The sequence below is a fragment of the Dendrobates tinctorius genome, unplaced genomic scaffold (assembly GCF_039654945.1).
Source record: "Dendrobates tinctorius isolate UK_male_01 unplaced genomic scaffold, ASM3965494v1 ptg000231l, whole genome shotgun sequence".
NCBI classification, from domain to species: Eukaryota; Metazoa; Chordata; class Amphibia; order Anura; family Dendrobatidae; genus Dendrobates; species Dendrobates tinctorius.
In genome coordinates this window covers 18,837,600-18,863,395 of record NW_027361898.1, presented here as the reverse complement: position 1 = coordinate 18,863,395, position 25,796 = coordinate 18,837,600, and the positions used below count along the sequence as shown (strand labels likewise).

The following is a 25,796-nucleotide window of genomic DNA, read 5'->3' as shown; positions in this document are numbered from 1 at the left end:
TGTATACACAGCATGGCGGCCTCCATGACTGCCCTGCTCAGATGTATACACGGCATGGCGACCTCCATGACTGCCCTGCTCATTTGTATACACGGCATGGCGGCCTCCATGACTGCCCTGCTCATTTGTATACACGGCATGGCGGCCTCCATGACTGCCCTGCTCAGATGTATACACGGCATGGCGGCCTCCATGACTGCCCTGCTCAGATGTATACACGGCATGGCGGCCTCCATGACTGCCCTGCTCAGATGTATACACGGCATGGCGGCCTCCATGACTGCCCTGCTCAGATGTATACACGGCATGGCGGCCTCCATGACTGCCCTGCTCAGATGTATACACGGCATGGCGGACTCCATGACTGCCCTGCTCAGATGTATACACGGCATGGCGGCCTCCATGACTGCCCTGCTCAGATGTATACACGGCATGGCGGCCTCCATGACTGCCCTGCTCAGATGTATACACGGCATGGCGGCCTCCATGACTGCCCTGCTCAGATGTATACACGGCATGGCGGCCTCCATGACTGCCCTGCTCAGATGTATACGCGGCATGGCGACCTCCATGACTGCCCTGCTCAGATGTATACACGGCATGGCGGCCTCCATGACTTCCCTGCTTAAATGTATACAGCCTGAGCTTTTCCTCACATGTCATTGCTGTCATAAAAGAAATACAAGTCACAATGTGCCAGTTGGACAGACCGCCATCATCTGTACACAAACAGTAAATCAGTAAATGGGATTTGTCAGTGCTGAGCTGTGATCGGTGATAGGCCTTCTTGTGCTCGCTGCATATGTTGTTCTCACGTGTATTCCATGGCACATACAGATCCCCCCCCTCCATTCAATCCACTGCCGTTCTACCAGCAACATGAGGCAAAAGGACATGCGGTTCAGCGGTCTGAGTGTCTGCTTTTCTCTAATGTCTGGCAGCCTGTAAATGTTATAAGATGCACGCTCTGCAGGCGAGTGCCTCTGTAACACGCTGTGTTTTTCTGCCTACATGTAGTCCAGCTATAAAGCACTACCTAAGATTTTATTCCATCTCCAATCTGTCTGATAGCCAGTACACGTCTGGAGATCATGCGGTTGTACTCTATAGTCAGCAAACACGAACTCCGCATCAGAGGAGACAGAGCTTGGGTGAAGGTCCAACATCAAGAAAAGCTTTGACAGGCATTTGCACCTAATGTACAAAGCCTAGTGTCAGCCCTGCAGCCAGATACACCTGCAGCGCAGCAAATAAGTCTGCTGTGTCTGTACAGACATTGCTTCAAAGAAGAGGAGATGAGTGTGGGTGATGTGCCCCACGGTACGTCTATATCAGTGGTTCCCAAACTCCAGTCCTCACGGACCTCATGGGTCATGTTTTCAGGATTTCCTTATTATCGCACAGATGGTGGAAGTTTCATCAAGGCATCAGGAATTCTCTCACCTGTGCAACTCTATGGAAATCCTGAAAACATGACCTGTGGGGTCTGTGAGGACTGGAGTTTGGGAAACACTGGTCTTTATGGTATCAAACATAAGGCTGCAGTGAATGTTGGTCGGGTTGACATGTCGGCTGTTGTGTCTGACGACAACCTATGGGTAAGTTCACGCAGGACTTTTTTCTGCTTTTTTTTTTTCCTGCAGCAAAATCTGATCTTCTTGGCAGGAAAGAAGCTGCAGCAAAAACGCAGGTTTAGGTGCGTTTTTTGATGCGTTATTTTTTGTCTCTTTGTCCATGCTAATGTCCATGACTTTTCTGCAGCAAAAATCCTGCAAATAATGACACCTGCGTTTTTGGTGCGTTTTTTCAACACCCATTCAAGTCAATGGGTGAAATACGCTGAAAAAAACGCAGCAAAAACGCTGAAAGAAGTGACATGCTCTATGTCCAAAAAACACAGCAAAACACAAAATCCTGATCACACAAAAAAACAATGTGTGTGAATGAGATTTCTGAAATCTCATAGGCTTTGCTGGTAATGGAAAAAGCTGCTTAAAATTAGTATAAAAAAACAATGAAAAAAAAAATAGCAAAAAAGTCCTGTGTGAACTTACCCTATTCTCTGGGAAAACACACAGGTCAGAAGTCCGGAATCTGACGAATGATTGACCTCTCGCCCGACCACCAGCCAGCGCCCTCATACATATTAGACCGTTGCCTGAACACGCTGATATCAGCTTAGTGGGAAGGCACGGTGGCTCAGGGGATAGCACTGCAGCCTTGCAGCGCTGGAGTCCTGGGTTCAAATCCCACCAAGAACAACATCTGCAAGGAGTTTGTATGTTCTCCCCGTGTTTGTGTGGGTTTCCTCCGGGTATTTCGGTTTCCTCCCACATTCCAAAGACCTAAATAGGGAATCTAGATTGGGAGCCCCTTCGGGGACAGTGCCAATAATGTCTGGAAAGCGCTGTGGAATTAATGGCTTTATATAAGTGAGTAAAATGAATAGTATGTATGGGGGCCTTAAAGGGACTGTCAGCACAGAATGACTGTTCAAACTAAGTATAGGCACTCAACCACAGAGAAAGAGTACACAAAGCTGTTTAGAATACTCAAAAAATTGACAATTTTATTATCATTACATAAAAAAGTATATAATAATACACTTATTTATGGACAACAATTTGTTCAATAAAGGAGATAGACAGTAGTAAAATATGTGGTATATATAGTATTAAAGGACTGGGTTTGTCACACCCCTAAATATAAGCAAACATATTCCTATTCCACGTGGTATATCAGGACCTACTTGGGTAAGAAGTCCCCCCCCCTTCCTTTTTATTGCACTGTGGCACTTTATTTGATTTTCGTGGAGTGGTTCAGACTATTTTTGAGCTGACTACAAATATTGGATTTTTTCCACTCCTCTTGTCTCTTTTCAGTCTGCTCTATATGAGTAGTTCTATACACTATGACACTTTAGGAATATGTTTTCTTATATTTTGGGGTGTGACATACCCAGTCCTTTAATTAATACTACATATACCACATTTTTTACCACTGTCTATCTCCTTTATAGAACAAATTGTTGTCCATAAATAAGTGTATTATTATATACTTTTTTATGTAATGATAATAAAATTGTCAATTTTTTGAGTATTCTAAACAGCTTTGTGTACTCTTTCTCTGTGGTTGAGTCTATCAATTTTGAGTATTGCTGTTGCCTTATATGGCGGTATTATAAACATTTGTTTTTTCTGGTGGTTTAACTCAGTGCTTTATGGTGGAGTCAAACATTTAACTACACCTTCCCACCAGCTTGGATTCCATCCATCTCCACCATTCTCTGGCCAGAGCTGTCAGAGGAGTGGAGGTGGAGATAGAGCAGGTGGGAAGGTGTATATAAATGAATGTACACGCTGTGAAGTGCCGAGCGCCTGCGCTTGGTTTGATCAGTCATTCTGTGCTGACAGTGTCCCTCTATCACTAATGGCCCCAACTGAGGATTTAGGGCCCTCATTCTCCTGCGGCTGCATTAGTGCTGATGATAATGGACTACAATGCTCCACTCTCTGAAATGGACAGTGAATGCAGCAGCACAATGCATGAGCGACCAGCACAATGCGCACACGACCACTCCATACAGCTCCTTTTGATTGTGGCCATGTTGTGAGAGGTTCGTGGCAGAAATGTAAAGTGAAACCTATGAGTTTATGCCAGGTATCTGCAGACTGAACTACCATGTGTCCACATGTGGATTAACCACTATCAATAGGGGGTGGAACCAACAGTATTTTATCAAAAAAACACAAAAATTACCTCTAATCTGAAGGCGTGTTATAGATTAAGGGGGAGCACAGAAGACTGAAAAAGTTTTGCAATAAAGGATCCAATATAACCTGTGTTTTAACCATTTAAAACTCTGCCCTTTCAGGACTATTTGGTCCAGTGGGCGATCATATGATTGACTTACAGCATACGCTATATGCACATTTATACAGAGAAAGCCAATCGCTCATAGGACCAGCGATCCTTGAAACAGCAGTGGTTAGTGAGTAAAATCCACAATGTAGTGAATATTATCTAACAAAACTACCTTATATCAATCAGCTCCATAGATGGAGAGATCGACAGCCCCAGCTAATATTCACAGTTACAGGCTGCCTCCATGTTGAGTCACCCCCTGGCATTATAAAGAGGACTGTGAAAGGAACCGGCTTACAGCATACATGTCTCCCCTCTACCTTTGGAAATGCAAGTTGGGAAAAAAAAAATTAACAAAACACATTTAATGGTGGAGTAAAGGCCATCTAAACATCCAACATTGCTGATCCGAGATCCCCTTGAGAGATGTCTGAGAATAAATGGCCGTTCCCACACCAGCATCTACCCAATGTGTCTGGAGAGAATATGATACACTAGATTATGGCCCGATGCTATCGCATTGTGAGGATGCGATAGCATCACACCTCTTGCCATGTTAACCCTCAACACACACACTCCTCAACACACACTCCTCTCACCTTTCACTCCACATACGACCCCTTCTCTCACTCCATCTCTCATACTCACGCCGTCATCGCTGCTGCTCCACGATCCCCGACATCTTCTTCCGCCGGCGCCATCCTGGATCCAGACGTCGTCCTCGCCGGCGACATGTTCTTGCGGCGACGCCATCTTGAGTATCGTGAAATCCCGCGATAGTCAAGATGGCGTCGCCGGAAGAACATGTGAATAAGAGTATGCCAGAGCTATATAACTAATTGTAGGCACTGTCTCAAGGCATTATTTGAGCTTGTGATAACATCCATTTAAAATTTATCTGCATCACTGATATCCATGATTCATTTGTGATGGCTACAGTGTATTAGTGTGCTTTCAAAACCTTCTAATTGGGTATTACTTTACATGGACCTTGGGTATAAGACACTTTCTCCACCAAAAGTGGTAGTGGTTATCAGGTTTGGTTCTCTATTATGAGATATGTATATCTTTTGAATGTGTCACATGTGTGACCATTTTTTAATGTTTTTAATGTGTTGTTGTTTGCCGTGCTTAATTTAAATAAATAAAAATTGTAATATTTTTGCTAAATTCCTATTCAGGGTGATCCCCGATTTGTGGCCTATTCTTTTTTGCTTGTGACTGCTCAGACATCACACACACGTCCAGCTGTGACATGTACACTGCTCAGACCTGGGCTATGACATCACACACACGTCCAGCTGTGACATGTACACTGCTCAGACCTGGGCTATGACATCACACACGCACGTCCAGCTGTGACGGGTACACTGCTCAGACCTGTGCTACGACATCACACACATATCTCCAGCTGTGACGTGAACACTGTTCAGACCTGGGCTATGACATCACACACACACACATCTCCAGCTGTGACTTGTACACTGCTCAGACCTGGACTATGACAACACACACACACATCTCCAGCTGTGATGTGTACACTGCTCAGACCTGGGCTCTGACATCACACACACATCTCCAGCTGTGATGGGTACACTGCTCAGACCTGGACTATGACAACACACACCTCCAGCTGTGACGTGTACACCGCTCAGACCTGGGCTATGACATCACACACACACACACACATCTCCAGCTGTGACGTGTACACGGCTCAGACTTGGGCTATGACATCACACATACATCTCCAGCTGTGACGTGTACACTGCTAATACCTGGGCTATGACATCACACATACATCTCCAGCTGTGACGTGTACACTGCTCAAACCTGGGCTATGGCATCACACACACACCTCCAGCTGTGAGGTGTACACTGCTCAGTCCTGGGCTATGACATCACACACACACCTCCAGCTGTGACGTGTACACTGCTCAGACCTGGGCTATGACATCACACCCACACCTCCAGCTGTGACATGTACACTGCTCAGACCTGGGCTATGACATCACACACACGTTCAGCTGTGACATGTACTCTGCTCAGACCTGGGCTATGACATCACACACACACACACATCTCCAGCTGTGACGTGTACACTGCTCAGACCTGGGCTATGACATCACACACACGCATCTCCAGCTGTGACGTGAACAATGCTCAGACCTGGGCTATGACAACACACACATCTCCAGCTGTGACGTGTACACTGCTCAGATCTGGGCTATGACATCACACACACATCTCCAGCTGTGACGTGCACACTGCTCAGACCTGGGCTATGACATCACACACACGTTCAGCTGTGACATGTACTCTGCTCAGACCTGGGCTATCACTCACACACACACGTCCAGCTGTGTCGTGCACACTGATCAGACCTGGGCTATGACATCACACACATCTCCAGCTGTGACGTGTACACTGCTCAGACCTGGGCGATGACATAACACACACGTCCAGCTGTGACATGTACACTGCTCAGACCTGGGCAACGACATCACACACACGTCCAGCTGTGACGTGCACACTCCTCAAACCCGGGTTATGACATCACACATCTCAAGCTGTGACATGTACACTGCTCTGACATGGGCTATGACATCACACACACCTCCAGCTGTGACATGTACACTGCTCTGACCTGGGCTATGACATCACACACCTCCAGCTGTGACATGCACACTGCTCTGACATGGGCTATGACATCACACACATCTCCAGCTGTGACATGTACACTGCTCAGACCTGGGTTATGACATCACACACATCTCTAGCTGTGTAGTGTACACTGCTCAGACCTGGGTTATGACATTACACACACCTCCAGCTGTGACATGTACACTGCTCAGACCTGGGCTATGACATCACACACGTCCAGCTGTGACATGTACACTGCTGAGACCTGGGCTATGACATCACACACATCCAGCTGTGCCATGTACACTGGTCAGACCTGGGCTATGACAACACACACATATCTCCAGCTGTGACGTGTATACTGCTCAGACATGGGCTATGACATCACACAAACACACGTCCAGCTGTGACGGGTACATTGCTCAGACCTGGGCTACGACATCACACACATCTCCAGCTGTGACGTGTACACTGTTCAGACCTGGGCTATGACATCACACACACATCTCCATCTGTGACGTGTACACTGCTCAAACCTGGGCTATGACATCACACACACGTCCAGCTGTGCCGTGTACACTGCTCAGACCTAGGCTATGACATCACTCACACGTCCAGCTGTGACGTGTACTCTGCTCAGACCTGGGCTATGACATCACATGTCCAGCTGTGACATGTACTCTGCTCAGACCTGGGCTATGACATCACACATGTCCAGCTGTGACATGTACACTGCTGAGACTGGACTATGACATCACACACGTCCAGCTGTGACATGTACACTGCTCAGACCTGGGCTATGACATCACACACACATCCAGCTGTGCCATGTACACTGGTCAGACCTGGGCTATGACAACACACACATATCTCCAGCTGTGACGTGTATACTGCTCAGACATGGGCTATGACATCACACACACACACACACGTCCAGCTGTGACGGGTACATTGCTCAGACCTGGGCTACGACATCACACACACACACACATCTCCAGCTGTGACGTGTACACTGTTCAGACCTGGGCTATGACATCACACACACACACATCTCCAGCTGTGACGTGTACACTGTTCAGACCTGGGCTATGACATCACACACATCTCCAGCTGTGACGTGTACACTGCTCAAACCTGGGCTATGACATCACACACATCCAGCTGTGACGTGTACACTGCTGAGACATCACACACACACACGTCCAGCTGTGCCGTGTACACTGCTCAGACCTAGGCTATGACATCACACACACGTCCAGCTGTGCCGTGTACACTGCTCAGACCTAGGCTATGACATCACACACACGTCCAGATGTGACGTGTACACTGCTCAGACCTGGGCTATGACATCACTCACACACACACACATCTCCAGCTGTGACGTGTACACTGCTCAGACCTGGGCTACGACATCACACACACGTCCAGCTGTGACGTGAACACTGCTCAAACCTGGGCTACGACATCACACACACATGTCCAGATGTGACGTGTACACTGCTCAGACCTGGGCTACGACATCACTCACACATGTCCAGATGTGACGTGTACACTGCTCAGACCTGGGCTATGACATCACTCACACATGTCCAGATGTGACGTGTACACTGCTCAGACCTGGGCTATGACATCACTCACACATGTCCAGATGTGACGTGTACACTGCTCAGACCTGGGCTATGACATCACTCACACATGTCCAGATGTGACGTGTACACTGCTCAGACCTGGGCTATGACATCACTCACACATGTCCAGATGTGACGTGTACACTGCTCAGACCTGGGCTATGACATCACTCACACATGTCCAGATGTGACGTGTACACTGCTCAGACCTGGGCTATGACATCACTCACACATGACCAGATGTCACGTGTACACTGCTCAGACCTGGCCTATGACATCACTCACACATGTCCAGATGTGACGTGTACACTGCTCAGACCTGGGCAACGATATCACACACACACACACATCTCCAGCTGTGACATGTACACTGCTAAGACCTGGGCTATGACATCACACACATCTCCAGCTGTGACATGTACACTGCTAAGACCTGGGCTATGACATCACACACATCTCCAGCTGTGACGTGTACACTGCTCAGACCTGGGCTATGACATCACACACATCTCCAGCTGTGACAGGTACACTGGTCAGACCTGGGCTATGACAAGACACACATATCTCCAGCTGTGACGTGTATACTGCTCAGACATGGGCTATGACATCACACACACACACACGTCCAGCTGTGACGGGTACATTGCTCAGACCTGGGCTACGACATCACACACACATGTCCAGATGTGACGTGTACACTGCTCAGACCTGGGCTACGACATCACACACACATGTCCAGATGTGACGTGTACACTGCTCAGACCTGGGCTACGACATCACACACACATGTCCAGATGTGACGTGTACACTGCTCAGACCTGGGCTACGACATCACTCACACATGTCCAGATGTGACGTGTACACTGCTCAGACCTGGGCTACGACATCACTCACACATGTCCAGATGTGACGTGTACACTGCTCAGACCTGGGCTACGACATCACTCACACATGTCCAGATGTGACGTGTACACTGCTCAGACCTGGGCTACGACATCACTCACACATGTCCAGATGTGACGTGTACACTGCTCAGACCTGGGCTACGACATCACTCACACATGTCCAGATGTGACGTGTACACTGCTCAGACCTGGGCTATGACATCACTCACACATGTCCAGATGTGACGTGTACACTGCTCAGACCTGGGCTATGACATCACTCACACATGTCCAGATGTGACGTGTACACTGCTCAGACCTGGGCTATGACATCACTCACACATGTCCAGATGTGACGTGTACACTGCTCAGACCTGGGCTATGACATCACTCACACATGTCCAGATGTGACGTGTACACTGCTCAGACCTGGGCTATGACATCACTCACACATGTCCAGATGTGACGTGTACACTGCTCAGACCTGGGCTATGACATCACTCACACATGTCCAGATGTGACGTGTACACTGCTCAGACCTGGGCTATGACATCACTCACACATGTCCAGATGTGACGTGTACACTGCTCAGACCTGGGCTATGACATCACTCACACATGTCCAGATGTGACGTGTACACTGCTCAGACCTGGGCTATGACATCACTCACACATGTCCAGATGTGACGTGTACACTGCTCAGACCTGGGCTATGACATCACTCACACATGTCCAGATGTGACGTGTACACTGCTCAGACCTGGGCTATGACATCACTCACACATGTCCAGATGTCACGTGTACACTGCTCAGACCTGGGCTATGACATCACTCACACATGTCCAGATGTCACGTGTACACTGCTCAGACCTGGGCTATGACATCACTCACACATGTCCAGATGTCACGTGTACACTGCTCAGACCTGGGCTATGACATCACTCACACATGTCCAGATGTCACGTGTACACTGCTCAGACCTGGGCTATGACATCACTCACACATGTCCAGATGTCACGTGTACACTGCTCAGACCTGGGCTATGACATCACTCACACATGTCCAGATGTCACGTGTACACTGCTCAGACCTGGGCTATGACATCACTCACACATGTCCAGATGTCACGTGTACACTGCTCAGACCTGGGCTATGACATCACTCACACATGTCCAGATGTCACGTGTACACTGCTCAGACCTGGGCTATGACATCACTCACACATGTCCAGATGTCACGTGTACACTGCTCAGACCTGGGCTATGACATCACTCACACATGTCCAGATGTGACGTGTACACTGCTCAGACCTGGGCTATGACATCACTCACACATGTCCAGATGTGACGTGTACACTGCTCAGACCTGGGCTATGACATCACTCACACATGTCCAGATGTGACGTGTACACTGCTCAGACCTGGGCTATGACATCACTCACACATGTCCAGATGTCACGTGTACACTGCTCAGACCTGGGCTATGACATCACTCACACATGTCCAGATGTCACGTGTACACTGCTCAGACCTGGGCTATGACATTACTCACACATGCCCAGATGTGACGTGTACACTGCTCAGACCTGGGCTATGACATCACTCACACATGTCCAGATGTGACGTGTACACTGCTCAGACCTGGGCAACGATATCACACACACACACACACACACACACATCTCCAGCTGTGACATGTACACTGCTAAGACCTGGGCTACGACATCACACACATATCTCCAGCTGTGACGTGAACACTGTTCAGACCTGGGCTATGACATCACACACACACACATCTCCAGCTGTGACTTGTACACTGCTCAGACCTGGACTATGACAACACACACACACATCTCCAGCTGTGATGTGTACACTGCTCAGACCTGGGCTCTGACATCACACACACATCTCCAGCTGTGATGGGTACACTGCTCAGACCTGGACTATGACAACACACACCTCCAGCTGTGACGTGTACACCGCTCAGACCTGGGCTATGACATCACACACACACACACACATCTCCAGCTGTGACGTGTACACGGCTCAGACTTGGGCTATGACATCACACATACATCTCCAGCTGTGACGTGTACACTGCTAATACCTGGGCTATGACATCACACATACATCTCCAGCTGTGACGTGTACACTGCTCAAACCTGGGCTATGGCATCACACACACACCTCCAGCTGTGAGGTGTACACTGCTCAGTCCTGGGCTATGACATCACACACACACCTCCAGCTGTGACGTGTACACTGCTCAGACCTGGGCTATGACATCACACCCACACCTCCAGCTGTGACATGTACACTGCTCAGACCTGGGCTATGACATCACACACACGTTCAGCTGTGACATGTACTCTGCTCAGACCTGGGCTATGACATCACACACACACACACATCTCCAGCTGTGACGTGTACACTGCTCAGACCTGGGCTATGACATCACACACACGCATCTCCAGCTGTGACGTGAACAATGCTCAGACCTGGGCTATGACAACACACACATCTCCAGCTGTGACGTGTACACTGCTCAGATCTGGGCTATGACATCACACACACATCTCCAGCTGTGACGTGCACACTGCTCAGACCTGGGCTATGACATCACACACACGTTCAGCTGTGACATGTACTCTGCTCAGACCTGGGCTATCACTCACACACACACGTCCAGCTGTGTCGTGCACACTGATCAGACCTGGGCTATGACATCACACACATCTCCAGCTGTGACGTGTACACTGCTCAGACCTGGGCGATGACATAACACACACGTCCAGCTGTGACATGTACACTGCTCAGACCTGGGCAACGACATCACACACACGTCCAGCTGTGACGTGCACACTCCTCAAACCCGGGTTATGACATCACACATCTCAAGCTGTGACATGTACACTGCTCTGACATGGGCTATGACATCACACACACCTCCAGCTGTGACATGTACACTGCTCTGACCTGGGCTATGACATCACACACCTCCAGCTGTGACATGCACACTGCTCTGACATGGGCTATGACATCACACACATCTCCAGCTGTGACATGTACACTGCTCAGACCTGGGTTATGACATCACACACATCTCTAGCTGTGTAGTGTACACTGCTCAGACCTGGGTTATGACATTACACACACCTCCAGCTGTGACATGTACACTGCTCAGACCTGGGCTATGACATCACACACGTCCAGCTGTGACATGTACACTGCTGAGACCTGGGCTATGACATCACACACATCCAGCTGTGCCATGTACACTGGTCAGACCTGGGCTATGACAACACACACATATCTCCAGCTGTGACGTGTATACTGCTCAGACATGGGCTATGACATCACACAAACACACGTCCAGCTGTGACGGGTACATTGCTCAGACCTGGGCTACGACATCACACACATCTCCAGCTGTGACGTGTACACTGTTCAGACCTGGGCTATGACATCACACACACATCTCCATCTGTGACGTGTACACTGCTCAAACCTGGGCTATGACATCACACACACGTCCAGCTGTGCCGTGTACACTGCTCAGACCTAGGCTATGACATCACTCACACGTCCAGCTGTGACGTGTACTCTGCTCAGACCTGGGCTATGACATCACATGTCCAGCTGTGACATGTACTCTGCTCAGACCTGGGCTATGACATCACACATGTCCAGCTGTGACATGTACACTGCTGAGACTGGACTATGACATCACACACGTCCAGCTGTGACATGTACACTGCTCAGACCTGGGCTATGACATCACACACACATCCAGCTGTGCCATGTACACTGGTCAGACCTGGGCTATGACAACACACACATATCTCCAGCTGTGACGTGTATACTGCTCAGACATGGGCTATGACATCACACACACACACACACGTCCAGCTGTGACGGGTACATTGCTCAGACCTGGGCTACGACATCACACACACACACACATCTCCAGCTGTGACGTGTACACTGTTCAGACCTGGGCTATGACATCACACACACACACATCTCCAGCTGTGACGTGTACACTGTTCAGACCTGGGCTATGACATCACACACATCTCCAGCTGTGACGTGTACACTGCTCAAACCTGGGCTATGACATCACACACATCCAGCTGTGACGTGTACACTGCTGAGACATCACACACACACACGTCCAGCTGTGCCGTGTACACTGCTCAGACCTAGGCTATGACATCACACACACGTCCAGCTGTGCCGTGTACACTGCTCAGACCTAGGCTATGACATCACACACACGTCCAGATGTGACGTGTACACTGCTCAGACCTGGGCTATGACATCACTCACACACACACACATCTCCAGCTGTGACGTGTACACTGCTCAGACCTGGGCTACGACATCACACACACGTCCAGCTGTGACGTGAACACTGCTCAAACCTGGGCTACGACATCACACACACATGTCCAGATGTGACGTGTACACTGCTCAGACCTGGGCTACGACATCACTCACACATGTCCAGATGTGACGTGTACACTGCTCAGACCTGGGCTATGACATCACTCACACATGTCCAGATGTGACGTGTACACTGCTCAGACCTGGGCTATGACATCACTCACACATGTCCAGATGTGACGTGTACACTGCTCAGACCTGGGCTATGACATCACTCACACATGTCCAGATGTGACGTGTACACTGCTCAGACCTGGGCTATGACATCACTCACACATGTCCAGATGTGACGTGTACACTGCTCAGACCTGGGCTATGACATCACTCACACATGTCCAGATGTGACGTGTACACTGCTCAGACCTGGGCTATGACATCACTCACACATGACCAGATGTCACGTGTACACTGCTCAGACCTGGCCTATGACATCACTCACACATGTCCAGATGTGACGTGTACACTGCTCAGACCTGGGCAACGATATCACACACACACACACATCTCCAGCTGTGACATGTACACTGCTAAGACCTGGGCTATGACATCACACACATCTCCAGCTGTGACATGTACACTGCTAAGACCTGGGCTATGACATCACACACATCTCCAGCTGTGACGTGTACACTGCTCAGACCTGGGCTATGACATCACACACATCTCCAGCTGTGACAGGTACACTGGTCAGACCTGGGCTATGACAACACACACATATCTCCAGCTGTGACGTGTATACTGCTCAGACATGGGCTATGACATCACACACACACACACGTCCAGCTGTGACGGGTACATTGCTCAGACCTGGGCTACGACATCACACACACATGTCCAGATGTGACGTGTACACTGCTCAGACCTGGGCTACGACATCACACACACATGTCCAGATGTGACGTGTACACTGCTCAGACCTGGGCTACGACATCACACACACATGTCCAGATGTGACGTGTACACTGCTCAGACCTGGGCTACGACATCACTCACACATGTCCAGATGTGACGTGTACACTGCTCAGACCTGGGCTACGACATCACTCACACATGTCCAGATGTGACGTGTACACTGCTCAGACCTGGGCTACGACATCACTCACACATGTCCAGATGTGACGTGTACACTGCTCAGACCTGGGCTACGACATCACTCACACATGTCCAGATGTGACGTGTACACTGCTCAGACCTGGGCTACGACATCACTCACACATGTCCAGATGTGACGTGTACACTGCTCAGACCTGGGCTATGACATCACTCACACATGTCCAGATGTGACGTGTACACTGCTCAGACCTGGGCTATGACATCACTCACACATGTCCAGATGTGACGTGTACACTGCTCAGACCTGGGCTATGACATCACTCACACATGTCCAGATGTGACGTGTACACTGCTCAGACCTGGGCTATGACATCACTCACACATGTCCAGATGTGACGTGTACACTGCTCAGACCTGGGCTATGACATCACTCACACATGTCCAGATGTGACGTGTACACTGCTCAGACCTGGGCTATGACATCACTCACACATGTCCAGATGTGACGTGTACACTGCTCAGACCTGGGCTATGACATCACTCACATGTCCAGATGTGACGTGTACACTGCTCAGACCTGGGCTATGACATCACTCACACATGTCCAGATGTGACGTGTACACTGCTCAGACCTGGGCTATGACATCACTCACACATGTCCAGATGTGACGTGTACACTGCTCAGACCTGGGCTATGACATCACTCACACATGTCCAGATGTGACGTGTACACTGCTCAGACCTGGGCTATGACATCACTCACACATGTCCAGATGTCACGTGTACACTGCTCAGACCTGGGCTATGACATCACTCACACATGTCCAGATGTCACGTGTACACTGCTCAGACCTGGGCTATGACATCACTCACACATGTCCAGATGTCACGTGTACACTGCTCAGACCTGGGCTATGACATCACTCACACATGTCCAGATGTCACGTGTACACTGCTCAGACCTGGGCTATGACATCACTCACACATGTCCAGATGTCACGTGTACACTGCTCAGACCTGGGCTATGACATCACTCACACATGTCCAGATGTCACGTGTACACTGCTCAGACCTGGGCTATGACATCACTCACACATGTCCAGATGTCACGTGTACACTGCTCAGACCTGGGCTATGACATCACTCACACATGTCCAGATGTCACGTGTACACTGCTCAGACCTGGGCTATGACATCACTCACACATGTCCAGATGTCACGTGTACACTGCTCAGACCTGGGCTATGACATCACTCACACATGTCCAGATGTGACGTGTACACTGCTCAGACCTGGGCTATGACATCACTCACACATGTCCAGATGTGACGTGTACACTGCTCAGACCTGGGCTATGACATCACTCACACATGTCCAGATGTGACGTGTACACTGCTCAGACCTGGGCTATGACATCACTCACACATGTCCAGATGTCACGTGTACACTGCTCAGACCTGGGCTATGACATCACTCACACATGTCCAGATGTCACGTGTACACTGCTCAGACCTGGGCTATGACATTACTCACACATGCCCAGATGTGACGTGTACACTGCTCAGACCTGGGCTATGACATCACTCACACATGTCCAGATGTGACGTGTACACTGCTCAGACCTGGGCAACGATATCACACACACACACACACACACACACATCTCCAGCTGTGACATGTACACTGCTAAGACCTGGGCTATGACATCACACACATCTCCAGCTGTGACATGTACACTGCTAAGACCTGGGCTATGACATCACACACATCTCCAGCTGTGACGTGTACACTGCTCAGACCTGGGCTATGACATCACACACATCTCCAGCTGTGACGTGTACACTGCTCAGACCTGGGCTATGACATCACACACATCTCCAGCTGTGACAGGTACACTGCTGAGACCTGGGATACAACATCACACACACATCTCCAGCTGTGACATGTACACTGCTCAGACCTGAGCAACGATATCACACACACATCTCCAGTTGTGACGTGTACACTGCTCAGACCTGGGCTATGACATCACACACATCTCCAGCTGTGACAGGTACACTGCTGAGACCTGGGATACAACATCACACACACACATCTCCAGCTGTGATGTGTACACTGCTCAGACCTGGGCTACGACATCACACACACACACACATCTCCAGCTGTGACGTGTACACTGCTCAGACCTGGGCTATGACATCACACATCTCCAGCTGTGACGTGTACACTGCTCAGACCTGGGCTATGACATCACACATCTCCAGCTGTGACGTGTACACTGCTCAGACCTGGGCTACGACATCACACACGTCCAGCTGTGACGTGTACACTGTTCAGACCTGGGCTACGACATCACACACACACCTCCAGATGTGACGTGTACACTGCTCAGACCTGGGCTATGACATCACTCACACATGTCCAGATGTGACGTGTACACTGCTCAGACCTGGGCTACGACATCACTCACACATGTCCAGATGTGACGTGTACACTGCTCAGACCTGGGCTATGACATCACTCACACATGTCCAGATGTGACGTGTACACTGCTCAGACCTGGGCTATGACATCACTCACACATGTCCAGATGTGACGTGTACACTGCTCAGACCTGGGCTATGACATCACTCACACATGTCCAGATGTGACGTGTACACTGCTCAGACCTGGGCTATGACATCACTCACACATGTCCAGATGTGACGTGTACACTGCTCAGACCTGGGCTATGACATCACTCACACATGTCCAGATGTGACGTGTACACTGCTCAGACCTGGGCTATGACATCACTCACACATGTCCAGATGTGACGTGTACACTGCTCAGACCTGGGCTATGACATCACTCACACATGTCCAGATGTGACGTGTACACTGCTCAGACCTGGGCTATGACATCACTCACACATGTCCAGATGTGACGTGTACACTGCTCAGACCTGGGCTATGACATCACTCACACATGTCCAGATGTGACGTGTACACTGCTCAGACCTGGGCTATGACATCACTCACACATGTCCAGATGTGACGTGTACACTGCTCAGACCTGGGCTATGACATCACTCACACATGTCCAGATGTGACGTGTACACTGCTCAGACCTGGGCTATGACATCACTCACACATGTCCAGATGTGACGTGTACACTGCTCAGACCTGGGCTATGACATCACTCACACATGTCCAGATGTCACGTGTACACTGCTCAGACCTGGGCTATGACATCACTCACACATGTCCAGATGTCACGTGTACACTGCTCAGACCTGGGCTATGACATCACTCACACATGTCCAGATGTCACGTGTACACTGCTCAGACCTGGGCTATGACATCACTCACACATGTCCAGATGTCACGTGTACACTGCTCAGACCTGGGCTATGACATCACTCACACATGTCCAGATGTCACGTGTACACTGCTCAGACCTGGGCTATGACATCACTCACACATGTCCAGATGTCACGTGTACACTGCTCAGACCTGGGCTATGACATCACTCACACATGTCCAGATGTCACGTGTACACTGCTCAGACCTGGGCTATGACATCACTCACACATGTCCAGATGTCACGTGTACACTGCTCAGACCTGGGCTATGACATCACTCACACATGTCCAGATGTGACGTGTACACTGCTCAGACCTGGGCTATGACATCACTCACACATGTCCAGATGTGACGTGTACACTGCTCAGACCTGGGCTATGACATCACTCACACATGTCCAGATGTGACGTGTACACTGCTCAGACCTGGGCTATGACATCACTCACACATGTCCAGATGTGACGTGTACACTGCTCAGACCTGGGCTATGACATCACTCACACATGTCCAGATGTCACGTGTACACTGCTCAGACCTGGGCTATGACATCACTCACACATGTCCAGATGTCACGTGTACACTGCTCAGACCTGGGCTATGACATTACTCACACATGCCCAGATGTGACGTGTACACTGCTCAGACCTGGGCTATGACATCACTCACACATGTCCAGATGTGACGTGTACACTGCTCAGACCTGGGCAACGATATCACACACACACACACACACACACATCTCCAGCTGTGACATGTACACTGCTAAGACCTGGGCTATGACATCACACACATCTCCAGCTGTGACATGTACACTGCTAAGACCTGGGCTATGACATCACACACATCTCCAGCTGTGACGTGTACACTGCTCAGACCTGGGCTATGACATCACACACATCTCCAGCTGTGACGTGTACACTGCTCAGACCTGGGCTATGACATCACACACATCTCCAGCTGTGACAGGTACACTGCTGAGACCTGGGATACAACATCACACACACATCTCCAGCTGTGACATGTACACTGCTCAGACCTGAGCAACGATATCACACACACATCTCCAGTTGTGACGTGTACACTGCTCAGACCTGGGCTATGACATCACACACATCTCCAGCTGTGACAGGTACACTGCTGAGACCTGGGATACAACATCACACACACACATCTCCAGCTGTGATGTGTACACTGCTCAGACCTGGGCTACGACATCACACACACACACACACATCTCCAGCTGTGACGTGTACACTGCTCAGACCTGGGCTATGACATCACACATCTCCAGCTGTGACGTGTACACTGCTCAGACCTGGGCTATGACATCACACATCTCCAGCTGTGACGTGTACACTGCTCAGACCTGGGCTACGACATCACACACGTCCAGCTGTGACGTGTACACTGTTCAGACCTGGGCTACGACATCACACACACACCTCCAGATGTGACGTGTACACTGCTCAGACCTGGGCTATGACATCACTCACACATGTCCAGATGTGACGTGTACACTGCTCAGACCTGGGCTATGACATCACTCACACATGTCCAGATGTGACGTGTACACTGCTCAGACCTGGGCTATGACATCACTCACACATGTCCAGATGTGACGTGTACACTGCTCAGACCTGGGCTATGACATCACTCACACATGTCCAGATGTGACGTGTACACTGCTCAGACCTGGGCTATGACATCACTCACACATGTCCAGATGTGACGTGTACACTGCTCAGACCTGGGCTATGACATCACTCACACATGTCCAGATGTGACGTGTACACTGCTCAGACCTGGGCTATGACATCACTCACATGTCCAGATGTGACTTGTACACTGCTCAGACCTGGGCTATGACATCACTCACACATGTCCAGATGTGACTTGTACACTGCTCAGACCTGGGCTATGACATCACTCACACATGTCCAGATGTGACGTGTACACTGCTCAGACCTGGGCTATGACATCACTCACACATGTCCAGATGTGACGTGTACACTGCTCAGACCTGGGCTATGACATCACTCACATGTCCAGATGTGACTTGTACACTGCTCAGACCTGGGCTATGACATCACTCACACATGTCCAGATGTCACGTGTACACTGCTCAGACCTGGGCTATGACATCACTCACACATGTCCAGATGTCACGTGTACACTGCTCAGACCTGGGCTATGACATCACTCACACATGTCCAGATGTCACGTGTACACTGCTCAGACCTGGGCTATGACATCACTCACACATGTCCAGATGTCACGTGTACACTGCTCAGACCTGGGCTATGACATCACTCACATGTCCAGATGTGACGTGTACACTGCTCAGACCTGGGCTATGACATCACTCACACATGTCCAGATGTGACGTGTACACTGCTAAGACCTGGGCTATGACATCACACACATCTCCAGCTGTGACATGTACACTGCTAAGACCTGGGCTATGACATCACACACATCTCCAGCTGTGACGTGTACACTGCTGAGACCTGGGATACGACATCACACACACATCTCCAGCTGTGACATGTACACTGCTCAGACCTGAGCAACGATATCACACACACATCTCCAGTTGTGACGTGTACACTGCTCAGACCTGGGCTATGACATCACACACATCTCCAGCTGTGACAGGTACACTGCTGAGACCTGGGATACAACATCACACACACACACATCTCCAGCTGTGATGTGTACACTGCTCAGACCTGGGCTACGACATCACACACACACACATCTCCAGCTGTGACGTGTACACTGCTCAGACCTGGGCTATGACATCACACATCTCCAGCTGTGACGTGTACACTGCTCAGACCTGGGCTATGACATCACACACATCTCCAGATGTGACGTGTACACTGCTCAGACCTGGGCTATGACATCACACATCTCCAGCTGTGACGTGTACACTGCTCAGACCTGGGCTATGACATCACACACATCTCCAGATGTGACGTGTACACTGCTCAGACCTGGGCTATGACATCACAACTTGAGCCGTGACGTGTACACTGCTCAGAATAGTGAGTATGACATCACACATGACGTCACACACAGCTTCAGCTATAGCGATGTACACGGAAATACGGCGGAGCAGGAGCCTGCACTGCATACAGCCGCTGCCTCCTCATACACACTGCAGACCCCAGTACATGGCTGTGTCCAGTCCGCAGGCCTCCGCCGTCCCCACAGAACCACTCCCGTGTATGCACAGCCAGGTGTACACGGCGCTCACTCACCGCTCTGCTCCCCCAGGAACACAAGCTTGAATTTTCTCAGGGGGTTTCCAAACTCTCCGCCGCCGGTCGAGGTCATGACGATGCAGACGCCGAATCACCGACCAGGAGCAGAACCGACCAGAACCGAGGAGCGAGCACGCACAGCAAACAGAGCGCGTCCGCTTCACGTGTGCGTGCGAGGGAGGGGCCGTGCGCGCTCCTGAGGAGGCAGCTGATCCGCCGCCATATTGGTATACCCAGGGGTCCTCCTCATCAGCCCGTGCTGCCGCCTCAGTGCTCTGTGCTGCTGTATATGCAGGGACAGGGCTGCCACTAGGAAGTTTGGGGCCCCATACTGGTAAAATTTTCGGGGCCCCCTTGAGACTCCACCCTGGCTTCACCCCAGCCCTGCCTCCCCTTAGAACTGTCCAATGTCCCACCGCTTTCTCTTGGAAAAACTCCACTTCTCACCAATCACACATTAACCGTTCCTATCACCAGATCACACATATAGCCGGCAGCTTTTGTTTTGGCCAAAAGATTTTTTAAGCCGATACCGTAACACAGTAGACTCTTTTGGCCGTGCCCTAATCTACTGTAACCTATTAAATATTTGTTAAAATGTGATACAATTTAGGTATATTTTTATTTTTCAATTTTTAAAATGACCAATAATACCACATATAAGGAACAAATACCGCCACACCATGACCAGACCACACATTACCACCACAGTGACAGAATAATATCACATACAAGGAACAAATACCACCGCACCATGACCAGACCACATATTACCACCACAGTGACAGAATAATACCACATAAAAGGAACAAATACCGCCACACCATGACCAGACCACACATTACCACCACAGTGACAGAATAATATCACATACAAGGAACAAATACCACCGCACCATGACCAGACCACACATTACCACCACAGTGACAGAATAATACCACATAAAAGGAACAAATACCGCCACACCATGACCAGACCACACATTACCACCACAGTGACAGAATAATATCACATACAAGGAACAAATACCACCGCACCATGACCAGACCACATATTACCACCACATGGTGACTGAATACTACAATACTAATCAGTAATAAAAAAAAAACACGATGCTATCACCATAAGTGCCATTATACACAGGAGATCTGTGCAGTGTCTGTGTACAGGTAATACAGTGATCAATGACATTATACACAGGGCCTCTATACAGCGTATAGTGTCAGTGTACAGGTAACACACTAACTCACTAGTGACGTCTCTAGGTGAAGTCCTTCATCTTTGTTTTTCATCTTTCATCCAGCACAGACCGCCATCACTTCTTCCAGCCAGGGCTCGTCTCTGCAGGAAATAACACAGTTACCTAGAGCTCCACTTGCAGAACACATTACTTATTTTTGCCAACTTCTACATTACATCACATGAAGAAAAAAAGGCGACAGTGTCGCTTTACACAGTAACAGGACCGCCCCCCCCCCAATTAAAACAGTATACTCAAAAAATAAAATAAATACATCACTGCAGTAATAATATCCCTTAATTAGACCCTGTGGTAATAATATCCCCCATCCTAGCCCCCGTGTGTCTCATTCCTGGCTTCAGCCATACGTTCTCCCATCCCACCCTCATGAGTATCCATTCTGCCCCATATGATCTCCCCATCTGTTTCCATCGTATCCATCCTGCCCCATGATCCTGCACGATCTGTCTCCAATCCTGCCCCCAGTATCTCCAGTCATGCCCCCATGTCTTTGATCCTGCCCCCTGTGTCTCCAATCATGCCCCGTATCTCCATTCTGCCCCATGTCTCCAATCATGCCTCATATCTCATTCTGCCCCTTCCTGTGTCTCACTGTCACATTCTGCCCCGTATCCATTCTGCCCCCTTCTGTGTCTCACTGTCACATTCTGCCCCCATCATGTCCAGCATTCTGCCCCCATCGTGTCCAGCATTCTGCCCCCATCGTGTCCAGCATTCTGCCCCCATCGTGTCCAGCATTCTGCCCCCATCATGTCCAGCATTCTGCCCCCATCGTGTCCAGCATTCTGCCCCATCGTGTCCAGCATTCGTCCCCATCGTGTCCAGCATTCGGCCCCATCGTGTCCAGCATTCTGCCCCCATTGTGTCCAGCATTCTTCCCCCATCGTGTCCAGCATTCTTCCCCCATCGTGTCCAGCATTCTTCCCCCATCGTGTCCAGCATTCTTCCCCCATCGTGTCCAGCATTCTTCCCCCATTGTATCCAGCATTCTTCCCCCATCGTGTCCAGCATTCTTCCCCCATCTTGTCCAGCACTCTGCCCCATTCTTGTCCAGCACTCTGCCCCATCGTGTCCAGCATTCTTCCCCCATTGTATCCAGCATTCTTCCCCCATCGTGTCCAGCATTCTGCCCCCATCGTGTCCAGCATTCTTCCCCCATCGTGTCCAGCATTCTTCCCCCATCGTGTCCAGCATTCTTCCCCCATCGTGTCCAGCATTCTGCCCCATTATGTCCAGCATTCCTCCATCTGCCCTGGTCCCCCTGGACCGCCACTCTCAATAAATAAAAAGAAAAAAAAACACAGGTTCTTCTTACCTGGCCGCACTCCAGCGGCGAAGCTCTGACCCTCCATGCAGAAGCGCACGCTCACCAGTGACTGTCAATGACATTAGACGCCGGCGAGGTGGCGCTGCGGCGGACGTCAGCTGCCAGCCACCGATTGGCTGGCGGCTGTTAACTATTGACGTGCCGGCACGGGCCCACATGTCAATAGAGATCAACTGCCGCAGCGCCGAGGGCCCGGTTTAGTGTGCTGGTAGGGCCCGGTGAGCAGAGGAGACTGGGCCCGATGCGGGCCCCCTCTGCCCACCGGGCCCCATACGCCAGACAGGGCAGTAATGCCCTGATGGCGGCCCTGTGCAGGGATCACTAGTCCTCTTTATTAACACCTTTTAGACACCTGGGAATCTTTTTGAAAGACACAACCGCTGGTGGGTCACAAACAAGAGCTCAGAAAAAAAAATAAACATAGCTAAAAAAACCCATGGCATTGCCTGACACATTGCCCTCTGGAAAAACATGAGCACATACCATGAGGTTAAAAAAAAGTGACGTAAGACAGAACACTTCTGCCGCATTGTTGTTTTGACATACCGCATGAAAAAGTGGCTGTGTGCACAAACCTCGAGATTCAGTTTGTTTTAGAGCGGTGCTTCTCAAAGATCCTCATCAAAAACTTTTGGAAAACTCTTCCAGTTCCAAAACATGAAGTAAAAATCACTGTGTTTGAAGAGGATGCCAAGGAAACCTGTCATAGACGTAGTCAGGACACAGTCCGGGGTCAGAATTCCAAGAAGGTAGTTGATCAAGACAAAAGGGCTAGTTAAAGACAAAGACAAATCCAAGGTTGGACGACAGAATACTAAAGGCCCTTTTACATTTAGCGATGCACCAGTGATCCGACCGGCGATCCGACCCGGTCAAGATCGCTGGTGCATCGCTAAATGATCGCTAGTGAGCTTTCACACAGAAAGATCTCACAGCGATGCAGCAGCGACGCAGCGCACGATACTTACCTTTCACACACAGCGACCCTGACGTCCTCCCGCCCGCCTCCAGCATCGCTCGTCTCACACAGCAGGAAGCCCAGCAGGAAGCAGACGACGAGAAATGGAGCCGCCCAATCTCGCGCGATCAGCGATGGACAGCGGGGGAGCCGGTCGGAGGTAAGTATCACACATAGCGATATCGCTAACAATATCGCTATAACGTCACAAAACCAGTGACGTTTTAGCGATATTGCTAGCGATATCGCTATGTGTAAAACCCCCTTAAAGCTTAAAGCACAGAGCAGAGCTACAACTGTGAGAGAGAAAGGTAGACAGCCAGCTAAACAGCTTGGGAATCATTCCGAGCAATAGACAACTGTACAATTCCCAGCACATCCCCGCCATGATTGGGCAACTGTACTGTCATGTCACTATGGCCAGGATCACACATGCTAGAAACTCGGACGAGTCTCGCATTTTAATACCCGGCACTGCAGCCGGCACTCGGGAGCGGAGACTGCGGCTGCATAGAAATGCAATAGTGACTGCTCAGCATCCCCTGCCCCAGATTAGATGACTGATCCATACCTCCCAACCATCCCTATTCTAGCGGGACAGTCCCGTTTTTGACCCCCCCACCCGCGTCCCGCCCGGGACTCTATTTTTCCCGCACTGCATTGAGCCGCCACACCCCCCCATTCACCGACCCCAACCTTGCCCTCCCAGAGAGCCACCGCAGCCCCTCACAGCCAGCAGTGACTTGTATGGGCTGTTCTGTGCGCACAGGACCTGTGATGAGGTCACAGGAGGGGAGGAGTCAGGGGTCACATGATCAGGGACCTCCATGTATGCAGGACTCTGCTATGCTGGTTGTCAAGGTGAAGTTGATGTGTGGGTCAGGAGGGGTTTACAGGGTGGATGTAGCAGAGCTGTGTGTGCACGAGGTGTGCGGAGCGGAGCCGTGTGTGTACGAGGTGTACAGAGCGGAGCCGTGTGTGTACAAGCTGCACAGAGTGGAGCCGCATGTGTTTGAGGTGTATGGAGTGGAGCCGTGTGTGTATGAGGTGTATGGAGTGGAACCTCGTGTGTATGGGGTATACGGAGCGGAACCATGTGTGTGTGAGTTGTACAGGGCGGAGCCGCA

At 50.1% G+C, this 25,796-nt stretch overlaps 1 protein-coding gene across 3 annotated transcripts in view; it reads right to left on the bottom strand.

Annotated features, from left to right (window-relative positions):
• The window catches only part of RAB41 (RAB41, member RAS oncogene family), a 67,570-nt gene extending 46,191 nt beyond the window's left edge, over positions 1 to 21,379 (bottom strand). The window contains exon 1 of one of the 3 annotated variants that reach the window (XR_012222629.1): positions 21,121 to 21,379. Coding sequence is in view for 2 of the 3 variants with exons in the window: in XM_073556121.1 (XP_073412222.1) it covers positions 21,121 to 21,196 (76 nt within the window). In the remaining variant the exon portion in view is untranslated. The remainder of the gene's footprint in view (positions 1 to 21,120) is intronic. The other 2 variants (XM_073556121.1, XM_073556122.1) reach the window with 2 other exon arrangements.
• Positions 21,380 to 25,796: the final 4,417 nt, after the last annotated feature.